This window comes from Macrosteles quadrilineatus, unplaced genomic scaffold (genome assembly GCF_028750875.1).
Source record: "Macrosteles quadrilineatus isolate MER2022 unplaced genomic scaffold, UCM_ALF_1.0 Scaffold_3__2_contigs__length_128488019, whole genome shotgun sequence".
Taxonomy (NCBI): Eukaryota; Metazoa; Arthropoda; class Insecta; order Hemiptera; family Cicadellidae; genus Macrosteles; species Macrosteles quadrilineatus.
Genome location: NW_026542596.1, coordinates 25,554,203 through 25,569,185, shown reverse-complemented (window position 1 = coordinate 25,569,185; position 14,983 = coordinate 25,554,203). Strand labels below are relative to the sequence as shown.

The window sequence follows — 14,983 nt, the reverse complement described above, 5'->3', positions numbered from 1 at the left end:
CAAAGTTGTAGTATGTTTAAAGAGCTAAGATTTAGCCACATGCAGAGGATGATGTAAAGTAACGCCTTATAACCAACCATTAATTCACCCATAACAGAAAAGGTAACTTATTGTACACTATCGAATCTTACACTATAGCATGATAAACTAAAAGAGAAAATTGACTCCTTAATAACACTAATAATTACTCCATAGGAATCATTCTAATGTGATATATGTCAGTACAACCATTTGGCTTTGGAAAGGTACTACAACTTCTTACTACATCGAGTCTAAATTTATAGGATGCCAACTTTAAAATTCAAACTCAATGGAAAAACGTATTTGCAATTATGGACATTCAACTGCGGAAATAATAACACCTCAAATAACCAAATCATACACAAGAAAATATAATTAAAATCGGTAGAATAGTAGCTTCCTTGGAATACAATTATTCAACGAAAAACTAACTAATAAGCAACTGTCCAGGGGTGTAATTATGTAGGTGTACCTTTGTTGACAAAATGAAAAATATCTTTGAAATTATTAACTAACCAGAATGAAAACCCGAGTTTTACATCCCTTCAAAACAATAGCTGTAAAATTAACTACTGTATGGATTTTGTAAAATATTGTCTTTATTCGACAATAAAATATTATAACGTAAAATTTTGTGTGTCGTAATTTAAGAACAACTTTTTGTTATTTCTTAAAACGCTTTATCAGTCGATATTTTAGAAATTTATTTATTATTTGGAATAGAAAAATACATTTTTTTCATTAAAAAGATGAACGTAAAGACTCCTCTAAAGATCGGATTAGTTCGTACAATTTTCTTTTACCAGGGCTCCCTGGAAGATTGGTCCTAGGCATAAATAGCAGCTACTACACCCAAAGCTATTACTTGTAGTGTGAACGCCATTGGCATTTTCAAATGAAGAGATGACAAATATAGATCTGTGGAGAAACTTTCCAAACTTATAAAATATTTACGGGTACGATGGGAATCGAATCGTCGCTCTCACACCTTTAATAACCGAAGTCCAAAACGCTAACGACTAGTCAAGACACACACAATTGTCTTCAGTCCCATAGTTATCTATGCCGTAGATGATGTCTATGCTCGTGCTATGCTCGTAGACATTGTCACGCTGATGGATACAAGTTGGCAAGCTACAACATTGTTGTGGACATTCCCATCACGTACATAAGTAGTGCATGCGTGAAAGTTGTAGGCCTACCGTCTTCCTCTTCGCTAAAAGACAATTCACAGGGCGTACAATTTCTGCTGATATATTAACTCAAGTTCGAAATTGGTATTGTGACTAAAACACGCATTATAGCTGTTAGTTCAAACATTTAGGAGCCATTATAGTTTTGAATATAGCCATATCAATACTTTTAGAACTATAAGCATCTTAGGCATCTTTAAAGAGGATGTTGTTCTTTGTTTAACTTCATGATCCCTCATAGAAATACTTCCCGGCAAAATCTACACAATCGAAATCCAAAATCGTAACGATCTAACTACTTGCAGGAATTCTATTAAAAACTTCACTTAGCTTGAAGAGCTATCTAGTTATTTAACAGACCTAATTACTTGTTCGGATGACAATGGTTGTTACGTACCTTGGTCAGCCTCGCGTCAATAGGCAGGCCTTGCCGTGATCATGCAGCCTAGAACTCACATCGATTATTCGCTTCATCGGTATGTGAGGTCGGACTCAGTTGTGTCGATAATTGCTAGAATAGACTGATTTACCAATTACTTAGTACAATTTGTCCATTTATGTAACACTTACGATGCAATGTGTTTGAGAAGTTTGGATTTTGGTGAATAAACACGTCGACTAAATGATTATCTACAAGTGTTGAATAGATTTAACGATTCGCTCTTACTCTTATTCGTTATAATACCAAAGGTACAAGCTATTGAGCAATTGTTTAAAGTTAGACTATTCTACTTGTTTAAAATGTGCTTAAGATTGGCTTAATGACAGAAAATAGGCTAATACTGATCGTAGCAACACATAAAATGTCCTCCCCATACGCCGGACGAAATAACTTTCAAATTTGTCTTTAACTGGTCTATACAGATAATAAACTTTAAAGCCCATTGATTAACAAGTACTTATTATTTGTATAATGATACTGACTTCTTATTAACTCGCTCTAGTTATTGGTCAAATAGGAATACCGCTAATGATTGTAGATCGAAATATTTAGCTATGATACGGTCGATAGTGAATAGTTGGATTTTTAGCTAGGAATGACTGACCGATAATATAAATTATACAGTAAGTAGTTTTTAGGGTATAAATATTGCTTCAGACATATTTAGGGTATATCTAAAACCTTTGGAAATTACTTCTCTGAGCTTATACTGAAAACCATTTGAGAAGAACTTTGTTGATAAAAATTTATTTCAGTTTTTCAAAAGGTTTAGGGTGTATAGAACACAAGCTTTGATTTAAAACGCATTGCGTACACAATACACTATTTACTTAATTACCATAATTCGAATCCTTGGTTAAAATATCACAAGGTTTTAAACTTACAATTTCAAAGTGGTCAAAATATGTGCAGTATGGCAAACAAATTAAGTGGTAGGTCCCTTTGAACAACTCTAATCGTGAAGTTTTGTAGTTTTATTATTACAGTACATCGTCTTATAAGATGGTTATTCATGTTATCTATCATCAGAGAATGAAAAAACCTTCTAACACAACTCACTTTCAATGTAAAACTACAGATTAATAATCCCTTAATTATTTTTCGTCATTATGGATCAACTGAAGACCTGTTTAACGTGTTTTTGTCCGGTTAAGCTCAATTATTGCGTTCATGTTTTCCCTTGATTTACGTAAGTTATACTTAAAATCACATCTGCTTCTTGAATTGCAAATACGTATTTCAAATGAAAATTATAAACTGACCACACCAACTGACGCCAGCAGGATTTGTAAATTATGTAGTTAGAACCTAAGATGACTAGTATCCATGGAAAGTTAAATTTCCATCGCGAAACCCTAAAAGCAACGTAACTGTATGGGTACCTAAGTTATAGTTCGCAGCTTCAATATTATATATGTTTATTCTAGACCTAGATGAAATTTGTCATTGAGCGATCATTTATTTAATTATCCATTCTTACAAAAGGTCGACGTTAGATGGTGACAAGATCAGTATTTATACCGTTCCTTTAAGAAACTTTGAAAATTCCAATTGTGTTACGTCACCAAACAATAAACAAATACTAGAGATTACTTTTTAACGCTTTCAAAACACTAAGCAATTGTAGATACTGTACAAACATCGTGTGGATATACACAGTAAAAAGTTGAATCATCAAAGTGCTCTACGATAAACCCAATTTAGGTTTTATATCTATAACAATTTGCATAGTTTCTGCTAACCTTTGTTTTAAAAATATACCATATATCGACATGTATCCTTTTGAATATCCTAAACGCGTAACATTGGATTGAAGTACACCATGAGGTATTTATCGATGGTGAACCTATTATTTTAGATTTTGTTTACTATCACTTCAGTCCTGCCAACCTTTGTATCACCGCCAGGACTCCAGGAGTCCAGGACCTCCCCTCCACCGATCCTTGTTTGGTATCCTGCGTGAGTCTTTCATTCCCCACCGAACTACCGAGAGTTCCACCCTAGGTAAGCACCCAGCGCTTGTCTATATCATGTTTACTTTTAGTTCTTAACTTTGAAACACCAATATGTGGTTAGCGTAGAAACTTTGACTAACTAGAACATAGATTACTGTAACGTATTTGATGGGTGATAGATTATTCAGAATATGTTAATAGTCGAGTTAGTAACAGGCGTTTGGAGTTAAGATCGTTTAGAGTTGTACTTGCCTCAGTTTTACTATGCATGCGTAGTGTATTATGTGTCTTAGGGAACTTATAGGCTTGAACGCGGATCTGAAGGGCGATTGTTGGGAATTTTCAATCATACAAACAGAGTTTAAAAAACTTTAAATGGTTTCTACTTTCAGCGAATGTGTTATGAAATTAATTACGTATTTATGGGGACGTAAAATGGATTGCTTGTAGATGATTTCAAAATTATTTTACGCATCATTTTGTATTTCTAAAAGTGCTAAGCTAAAATCTAAGAGTAGTAGCCTATGTTCGAGTGACCCTTCATGTTGTTGAGGGATAAGAATATTCGTCAAATTAAATACAACCTGTTTGCATAGTGCAACCTACAAAGTGAGCGCAGTATAGTAAACCCGAAGAGACATACTTCTTAGACATTAATATTTCTTCTTGGAAAATTTACTGAAATGCTTAATCTTAATCCAAACGTTGAAATTTTCTAATTTTGGCTCTTCAACACAAAATTCAGACATTTATTGTTCGACAAGATTTGATGGTTAGTTCTTCACTAAATAAACCCACTTGTCAATTTTAATGCTTTTGATTTTCCTACATTTTTATATGAATTGGCTGCATCATGCTTTGTGTTTCGACGACGAAATCTGAAATAAAATATTGCATTATTGTGTGTGTAGCTTAAGCAGATGTACTTATTTAAACATTTAGGTTGTATAATTACGGAAAGAACGGTTCAGATGCAGTAGTTTAGGCATTTTAATGGTTCTCAATAGTTATTCTATCTTGGTATATTATTTGCGTCGCAATAGTGATAAACTGAGTTGTAGCATATTTCTAATACAAATAATGTTCTCTTACTTATCATAAGGTTAGGTACTAGTAATGAATCACCGTAACAATAGTCTTAACAATCATCAGAACAAACATGTACAAAAACCGGATCGTTATATTGTTATACATAGACCTATATATTCTCATTGGTACTGTAATCCGTAAAAGTTCGTTAAATATCAAAATACAAATAAAGTATCTTAGTATCCTCTTTTGAAACCGTCGTAACCCATTCCTAGAACAGATCGTAAACCAGTGTGTTAAGTATTTGTATGCGAGATGATGTAAAGATGTAAACGTTTACACTTAACTATCAGCAGATAACTGTCGGCTTATTTCAGCATTACGACAATGACACACACCTTAAAATATAAGTGAATGGCTGGAGGTAGTTTAGAGTGAAGCCACACTCCTTGGAAGGGGATTGTAACTTTGATTAATGTGAATAAAACATAATGTAGTTATTTGAGAAACAGTAGACAATGTTTTTAAAATTACAAAAAGTGCACTATATTTATATCTAGCCGTGTTATAAATAAAGGTGTTATAACAAATATTATAACTAAAGGTCCCATTTTATTTAGTGTTAAACCACGTCAAACCCAAATAACATGCATTTGATATAGGCAAACTAGGTTTGTTGTTATTTACACAAAAAAGAAAAGGGATACGAAGTAAGTGTTAACTAAAAAGTTGTTAGGAATTAAAAAAACCTATAAAATGATGTGCCACTTGACATTGTTGCTATTGGAAAATTTTGAACAATGAGCATTTGCAAATTTTCAAAAATATTTTTTTTTTTTAATTTTAATTATTTCAAAAAACTGTTACTTGTTGCATATCACAGTAAAGCTAATTTCATAACGAGTAAGAAAATTCAACCGGAGAAGGGCTAAATGCATTGGTATAGGAAACACAGAGTATTTTAAAAATATAGATTTTTTTCTAAAAAAAACTGCTACTGTTTTGAAACGGAAAAAGATAATTAATTTCTATTTTCATCAAAATGTTTGTCTATTAAATACTTTTAAAATGATAATATATAACATGACATATGTTTACATTTGAAAATTCCGAGATTCGAACTAGTGAACCTCAGTTTTTGGCACATTCTGTATTGGAAAAAAGTATTTTAAGCCACATTACATAATTTTGACGAACTTCCCACACAAGGATTTAGTCCAGAAACAGCTGTTTGCCTCCAGCTAATTGAAATGGGGTTTCATTGCGTAATACTGTTCTGCAATGAGTTTTACCGGACACCAATCAGCTGATTATACTGTATTTTCGTGGCAATTAGTGGTTATAAACAAAAACATAACCTCTCTTAGAGGTTATGACTAGTGATTTTTAGTCCTTTAGTTGATGGTAATATATAAGGATTTGAACGGATTTAGTAGTATGGCGTAAACTATCGTACGTAACTCGTCGAAAATGTGTGTACCGGACTCGTATGGTAATCCCGTACTCGACTTCGTCTCGCACGGGAACGACCACACTCGTCCGGTAAACACTTATTTTCAGGACTAGTAACGTAATATACTATTACCGGACACCAATCAGCTGATTATACTGTATTTAGGTGGCAATCAATGGTTATTAACAAAACTATGGCGTACACTATCGTACTAACTCGTCCAAAATGTGTGTACAGGACTCGTATGGTAATCCCGTCGACCACACTCGTCCGGTAAACACTTATTTTGAGGACTAGTAACGTAATATACTATTATGTTATTCCTTGGGGTCGATTTAGCGGGAAATAATTGCATTTAATACGTTAAGCCGTTTTTCGTAATCAATTTGAGACACCTCTCTTGAGACACCCTGTATATATCACATTCCTATACTCTTATATGAGCAATGTTTGTTTATATGTATGCTTGCACAAAGATCTCGAAAACGGCTTCGATGATTTCCGTCAAATGTTGTAAATAATTTATATCTGACCTAAAAACGTGTTTACTGCAGTTAAAACTGCCATCAAAAATCTAATTACATAAAAGAATTAAATTGGAAGTCAACATTGGCCTTATGGGTTGCCAAGTAACTATGTTGGTTGACAAAAATAACAAGGAAAAAGTCAACAAAAGACTTGACACATATGTTTATAACATCCCATCCACAGTCTACTAGCAAATTACAAAGTACAGTACAAAGGGATAAACATCAGTTGTTACTATTGAGCAAAGATTACACGGAAGATTACTTGATAGGGGTACAATGGAAATAAACCAGGTGTCCCCAGGTATTGTAAAATAAAGGAACATCAAACACCCTTTCAAGGAAATAAACAAACATCTATTAATCACATGAACCAGCTATTGTTCATTTAATTCAATAATGTACAGGAAGTATTTGTAGTATTTATATTATTGTAAAATGGTTATACCATGAATGAATAAACAAATAAATAAATAAAGTAACTTCTAAAGAATGTGACGTAGCCCGGCCTGTGGAGAGCACTTTGATAATTTTTCATACCGATAATTTTTGGAAAATCTACACAGCTGAGCCTTATTTCTGAGCTTTATTTTAATGTACCATATGCCTATTGTTTAATGGCTCTAAACGATGACCTGACTGTATCGCTCAACTAATATGATAATTTTTTTGTCACGCAAATAAAGAAAAGAGACAACGCAACAGAAACATACTCTTTCCTTCTCTAATTGAGATTCCTAATAAAACTTTTAGTTCAAAAAACGTCAAGCAAGTTGGTGCATTTTTTCTCGCGCAGCTTGCAAGTGCCTGCAGGTTGGTGGATACAAGCAGAACACATATCTGTGTGTGCTCGCGGGGCTTGGGGCACACAATGCTTCATGTTCAGCAATGTAAACAACTAATAATTAGTTGGTAATGCATTCATTCTGAGACCGAATTAAATACTCCCGCCCTTCGGATTGGTTATGGATATATCATTACAGACTATTTTTTCCTTAAATAAAAATGTTTTATTAATAAGTTATATTTAATGTTACCTTATACTGTTGTAAGTTTTTGTGTGTATCACTTTACTGTTTTTACACTTTCACTTGGCTGTAAAACTGTAATATCCAAACCTGGGAATGATTGATTGAATCATACAAAATTAAATCACCAATAATTATAAAATTTTTTTATTGTAAAATGTGTTGAATTTATAAATATTAGTTAGTGTTTATTACTTTAAATGATGAAATTTATATAATAATTCTATAATTTCTATAATATGAAGTAGTTTCTTTACTTTACTTGCTGGTAGGCCTGCTGTTTTCATGTGATGGGCTATACCCCCCCCCCCCCCCCCTCCCCCAGGATAATTGCACCTTGTGGGGGAATTTTTCTCTTACTTGCTCCCCTGCAAGGACAAGATGTAAAACCTCTTACGCCCCTGGGCTGAGCCCATTTATGAAAGTGGGCTATTCCAGCAGAAATGGTGAATTGGAGCCCTTGGTCCTCTTCAAACCCGGTGAACTCTTCCTCTTCCTCCTTGTATGAAGGAAGTAGAGTTGTCGACTTAGGCTATTTAGGAACCCAGTTCAAACATCAAACCCAGTTCAACCAAACATTATGAAGATTTCAAATTTGTTATGTTTTTGGAGAATAGAGTGTACTACTTCTAAGTTACTGTATATGAAATATTTTGGCCCAGAATGGCAGACACCAGCCTCCCATTGCCCAGTGCTCATGTAGAACATCACTTTGTATGGCTGGACTACAGTGTGTTCGGAGGTATGTTACTGGTGTCCACTGGCATCGGTCTGTACCATGGGTGTCGTCTGCTCAGGCCAGGGGACGGAGAAGCCCGAGACTCCCCAGGAGAGTTCCTGATAGCCAACGGGAAGCTGGGCACGGTTCCTGTAGCCCTGTCCATGTTGGCTAGGTGAGTTTAGTAGTAAGTAAATTCTGAACAATATAATTGTCCTAGGTAATACTTGGCTTAATGCCTACTTTGTATGGTCACCATTTCAATGAAAAGTATTAAAGTATTACAGTGTAATCTTATTTAAAGGTTTGCAGACAAATGTAAACATTTTTAAACACAAGTAAAAGAACAATGTATCTACAACGTTTAGGAATTTGAAATTGGATCGTGACCTCAGGCAAGAAAGTACCTAAAACATGACAAGATTAGTAGACAAACTCAGCTAAAGCTGGAAAATCTCATAATAAATCCACACAGACACATTTAGTACACAAAGCAAGAAAAGACACCCTGGAAGAAAATAGTAATAAGAAAAATAAGGATAGGTGAACATTACAGACACGTTTGAACAAGGTGGTGACTCAAGCGAGAATTTCAAACAAATAATCAGTTATCCTATTATTAGAGAAGTAAAGAAACTTCTTCTAATTACTATTAACATAGAAAATGGTGCAATTAACCTTCCATACAAGTAGTGAAGACTACGCAAACACTTTTGCACTGAGGTGGGTAGATTTTACTTCTGTTGGAGGTTGAAATGTGATGGCAAATGACATGTCATGTAGATGTGGTAAGAAGTGACATACTCTTCAATGAACTGACATTACCATAAGCTATTATTGCGTTTTGATGACCCTTCTGGTAGATTTCTCAGTTAACATATCATAAGTGAAACTGGACTTAAGTAGCTTGGCATATTATAGATGTAGTTTTTAGGAAGGAAGACCTGCACAAAGTAAATATAACCAATGGCAACTGAATAAGTATGAACATTCACCTTTTATTTACTGACAATTTTCAAATGTTATCATCAAGACATTACACACATCGCTCCACTCTTCACATTTCACTTCACAATCACACATTACAACATCACTCCAAATGTCTATACAATCACAGTCACAGAGTAAAAGCTCATGTATTTTGGAAAGTATTTCATACATTTATATCCTAACAAAATGAAGACTCTTTGAAGTTTTAAGCCTTAGACATGACCAAAATTGATCTGCTTTGACTGTAATACTTTTCGAATTTGACAGCCGCAATATTTCCAGCTTTTTATCTTCTATTACCCTGATGGGACAACCCGCCGAGGTCTACCTTTACGGATCACAAATGTGGATCTTTGGCCTCGCTACGTTCTTCCTTGTGCCTTTTGTCGGATACGTAATGATTCCGTTTTTCCGAAAATCCAAACACACATCTGCTTATCAGGTACGTTTAAGTGTATACCGTAAACAAATAACGAGTACGTATTTCAATGTCCTAGTGGGCATTATTATACAGTAGAGTCCCGCAAACTCGGCGTAATGTGGACTGGAAGGGTGCCGAGTTTGTGAAATGCCAGGTTATCGAGAACTAGAGTTAAAAATAAGAACAATACAATTTTTGAGCTTTTTAACCGCTTTTTTAAATTAGATTTATATTACAAGTCAGTATTAAGTCATCAAATATAGTACAACAAATCCTTAGTACGAGTTGCAAATGATTATACTTGAGCTGGCTTTGTGTCCATGTTTAACTCGGACTCAAAAAATCACTAATTATCTGACCAGGTGATTGCCGAGTTATCCAGACTGCCGGGTTATCGAGTCCGAGTTTGCGGGACTCTACTGTATTGTTATATCTATACAAAAAGGACTTTCCTTAGTTGTGATAGGAAATGGTTCAATTTAGAAGCCTTAAAACATCAAAATTTAAAAATACCATACATTTTAAAAATAACTCATACCATAGATTAAAACAAATACCAGAGGCTTTACTATACTCTAAGATTGAAATTCATTTAACTCATCTGTTTTTCACTCTAATTCTGATGTGAGATTGTTTAACATGTTGTGTAGGTAACCTTTCAGTTAAAACTTTTCAGATAACAACAATGCAGTAACCATGCATCAACAATAGATACAGCTGTATAAATGTTTGCAGGTGGGCTAGGCTACAGTACAGAGTATACAGCAAAAATCCATTTGTTTACTACAATGCTAAAGGAAACATTGTAATATTTGTTATTTATTTTAATTATAAAATTGATGTAAATTTTTAAGTGTAATGTTTGTTTTGCTTTTAAACAGTATTTTGGGCATCGGTTCAACAGATGGTTACAGCTCCTAGCTAGTTTCCTCTTCAGCATTCAAATGGTAAGTTTTTAAAAAAGCTTGTCGCAGATTCATTTTGTTCAGATTTGTACAATAAGCAAGAATTCAATATTACTGCTGATCAAGTTGTCTGTTGATAAAAGTTAGCCTCGAAATGGTACCAGAATGCTGAAATATGTATAACCTACTTTATAGCTTTGATTGGTAATTTATCATAGAATTAATTTCTTGTGCAAGTTTGTGTTTTATTAAAGTGCTTGGTAACAGCACTGAGAAATTAGGTATATTACTGGTAAATGAAATAAATAATTGTACTCCTTATATTTGAACAATATAATAGTAATGATGTTTTACAGGTATTGTACCTGGCTTTGGTGCTTTATGCTCCAGCTCTTGCCATGCATCAAGGTAAAGTAACAATCTTATATCAATGAATTTATATTCTAAATTTAAAAGTTTGAAAAACAAATCATATACAAAACAGTCGTGAGAGAATCTGCCAAATGCTTTTAGCTTATGTCATCATATTTATAGCACTGTGGTTGATAATAACTGTTGTGTTTATCCATCATGGAATCTTTAATTTCCTCGCCTTTTTTCTTTACTTTTGATGAAGGTGAAAATGTTGATAAACTAGGTCCTATTCAGTGAAGTATACAAGTATCACCAAAAGAAGACATGCAAGAGAAATTATGATATGGAATAATTTCATAGGAAGCTAAGTCCTTAAGAGTAACTCATTATAACTTTCAAATATGTTAAATTGTTCTAGGCTAGGTGTAGAGTTTTGAATATAATATCAGAATAAACTACTGATAAAAGTAATGAATGGACTGGCTGGACATTGGTATTTCCAATGCATTCCATTATTGTTGGTTTTATCTATATTCGTTTTCCTTATCTGCCAGACAGTATTGTTCTTGTTTTATGCTTTCACTTTTTGCTCTGTCTCAGTCTACACACTACTGCCTTCTAGTTAACATGTCCTCAAATATATTGTAGTTATAGATTCAAAATGTAGTCTAAATTCTCTCTTTTAATTATAACCAATGTTAGAACATAATAGTACAGTTCAGTGTATCAGTGACAGTGATGTGAAGTGAATGAAGTAAATCTTCAGTAATATTTGGATGAAACCTCTACAAGTGAATGGACTGGTAATTCTCTCCTGTCGTCAACCTTCACGCCACTCTTAAGCTCAAGTCATCCCTCTCCTCTACGGGCATCACTGGACCACTAGCAGAGTCTCTCTACGTCAAACCTCTACTCTCCTAGCTACTCCTTTGAGGCCAACCCTCTGCAACCTTCCCAGACGACATCGCCAGCTCCAACCCTCTTACAACCGCTTCGCTACCCACGTCACGACCTCACTTGAAACTCACCACAACCTGGACTTCTCTAGAAAGACTCCGCAAGTAGAAAATAATTTTTAACTTAATTTATTTAGCAATTATTCAAAATACTCTTACAATATCTCTATCAGATTTTTAGGATTTAAAAGTTTTAACCTTCCGGAAGATTTCATTTAATATTCTAATCTAATATAACAGTTCTTGTCATAATTCAATATATCCAATTTTAAAACCTGTTACTGTATTAAAAAGTGTGTGAACTGAGAAGCAGAGTTTTTATTTCATGCTCTCCGATTGCCTTGGGGTAAAATTAAATTAATACATTTTGAGAATAGAATTTTTAAGGTTTAAAATTCTCTACGACTCAACAAATTAATGGTCCTTCGAGCCGGATGGATTACAGTAACTTTAAAGTTGGTAATTTCTTTTGTTTTGCAAAAGGAGAGCATAAATAAGTTTAAATTCTTTTGTAGTTTGTTTTAACTTTTTTAAGTTGCTTTATTTTTCTCTAGGGTTTCCTATACCTACCTATACCTCCTTGGTCATATAAACTTAATCTGCAAACATGACTCCCCGACCTACTGTCCAGTTAGAAACACTTGTTAAAAGGAGAGAAAAATATTTTGCTAGACTACAAGCTCTATATGATGTTGGCAAAAAATGTATACAGTTAGCTCAACAAAAACAAAGCTATACTGCTGAGTTAGACTCTTTTGTTTCTCGCTTCCAGCGAATCGAAGATGATTATGAGGCTTTTGAGCAAATATCTGACGAAATAAATGTTGTAAACACTCAGGTAGAAGAGGGTGAAAAAATTGATGTTAATAAAGCTTCATTGGCATATGATGAGATTTATTTCAATGTGAAGACAATTGCTCGTAAGATGAATGTAGGGAATTTAAATACACAAAGTAAACCGGAAACTACTCAATCATCTGTCCCAACACAATCTTCTCAAGTAGCAAGACTACCAAAACTGGAAATTGAACCATTTGATGGATCAATTACAGCTTGGCCAAACTTTTATGCCCTCTACACCTCTATGATCCATAAGAACACTTGCCTAACCAAGGTAGAAAAACTTACATATTTACGTAGTTTACTAAAATCTCACGCACTCTCTCTCATTGACACTCTGGCCATATCAGATGACAATTATGACATTGCAATGCAAATTCTAATTGAACGATACCAGAATAAAAGATTATTAGCTTCTTGTTATCTTGACAAAATATTATCTTTTCGCCAAATGACAGAGGATTCAACTAACTCTTTCTCAAACTTCATGGAAGTATTCAATAGTAATTTGTCAGCTGTGAAGGTTCTTGGCATTGACGATTTATTTGATTTCACTATGCTCCACATTGGTTTACGCTCTTTGACACCAAACACTCGTAAGGATTTTGAAAGTCATCATTCAAGTAATGATATCCCAAAGTTTGAAGACCTAATCAAATTTGTCCAACAACAGCTCAAAATTCTAGAAATCACTAATGATCCCAAGGGAAAATCAAAACCTCACAAACCTACCCAGTTCTCTAAGCCATCAAGCTCTCGCAGTGCAATGCTCTCTACTGTGAATACAATTCACTACGATAAAGGGAAGAATGCTTCATTAACGTGCCCGTGCTGTCAGGACATCTCTCACAAGATTTATGGTTGTTCAAAATTTAAAGGCATGAGTGTAGCGCAACGATATGATCAAGCTAAAAAGAGTGCCTTATGTTTTTCTTGCCTCGGATCTCACATGATATCTGATTGTAAATCTAAGTCTAAGTGTTTCAAATGCTCTGGTAAACACCACACTCTCCTACATCGTTCAGATAACAGTCAAGTGACAGAGTCTAAGCCTAATGCTGGAAATAATGTAGAACCTAAGACTTGCCACTACACTAATACTTGTTCAAGTACAAACATGCTACTGAGTACTGCTATTATTGGCATCCGTGATAACGATGGTGAACTAAAACAGGTAAGGGCCATCATCGATGGAGGGTCACAAACTAGTTTAATTACTACAGAATGTGTTGAACGCCTTGGTCTAAAAAGACGTTACAGCAAAATTACGCTTATGGCTGTAGCTAATACATCTGTCTCCCAAAACAAAGGCTCTGTAATGTGCAGTATAAGCCCAATCTCTACACCTAAAACTGAATTGACAACTGAAGCGATAGTGGTACCTAAAATTTCTTCTGATCAACCTAACATCCAATTAGATCGCTCTGTACAGTCAAAATTCTCTAATTTAAAGCTAGCTGATCCCACTTTTGACCAAAGTGCACCCATTGATTTTTTGTTAGGATCTGACTTGTACTATGATATTATTCTGGACTCACACAATATAATCAAAGGTCAACCTTCCGCTTTGGCAACCATATTTGGATGGATTATTGGTGGCAAAGTACCAAGCATTTCTTCTACAAATGAAAACTCATACTTTCTGACCTGCTGTGAGTCTGTAGATAAGATCAAAAGATTTTGGGAAACAGAGTCAGTAAACACTAAGAAACCTATCAATCCTGAAGACATTGAGACTGAAAATCATTTTCAAACTACTCATTTTCGTGATGAAACAAATAGATACGTAGTTTCACTGCCTGTAAGATCAGACAACATTTCGTTACCTAACACAAGAGAAATCGCTAAGCACCGTCTAATAAATTTAGAATCAAGACTGAAGAAAACCCCAACGATGTATCAGGAGTATAGGGACTTTTTGAATGACTACATTGCTCAAGGTCACATGAGCATTGCGACTACCCCCTCTACGTACATCATCCCTCATCACTGTGTAAGGAAAGAAGATAGTAGCACTACCAAACTCAGAGTAGTTTTCAATGCCTCTTTCAAACCTAAAAATGATGATAAGTCATTAAATGACAATTTGTTCCCAGGTCCTAAGCTGCAAAAGGATATAACTGAAATTATAACAAACTTTCGTCTTCATTC

General features: G+C 34.5%; 1 protein-coding gene across 1 annotated transcript in view; it reads left to right on the top strand.

The window, feature by feature from the left end:
* Positions 1-3,587: 3,587 nt before the first annotated feature.
* Positions 3,588-14,983, top strand: part of LOC128989695 (sodium-coupled monocarboxylate transporter 2-like) — a 28,155-nt gene continuing 16,759 nt past the window's right edge. The window contains exons 1-5 of the mRNA XM_054411695.1: positions 3,588-3,660; positions 8,311-8,541; positions 9,639-9,798; positions 10,659-10,724; positions 11,039-11,090. Of these exons, the coding sequence (XP_054267670.1) occupies positions 8,312-8,541; positions 9,639-9,798; positions 10,659-10,724; positions 11,039-11,090 (508 nt within the window). The 5' untranslated portion in view covers positions 3,588-3,660; position 8,311. The remainder of the gene's footprint in view (positions 3,661-8,310; positions 8,542-9,638; positions 9,799-10,658; positions 10,725-11,038; positions 11,091-14,983) is intronic.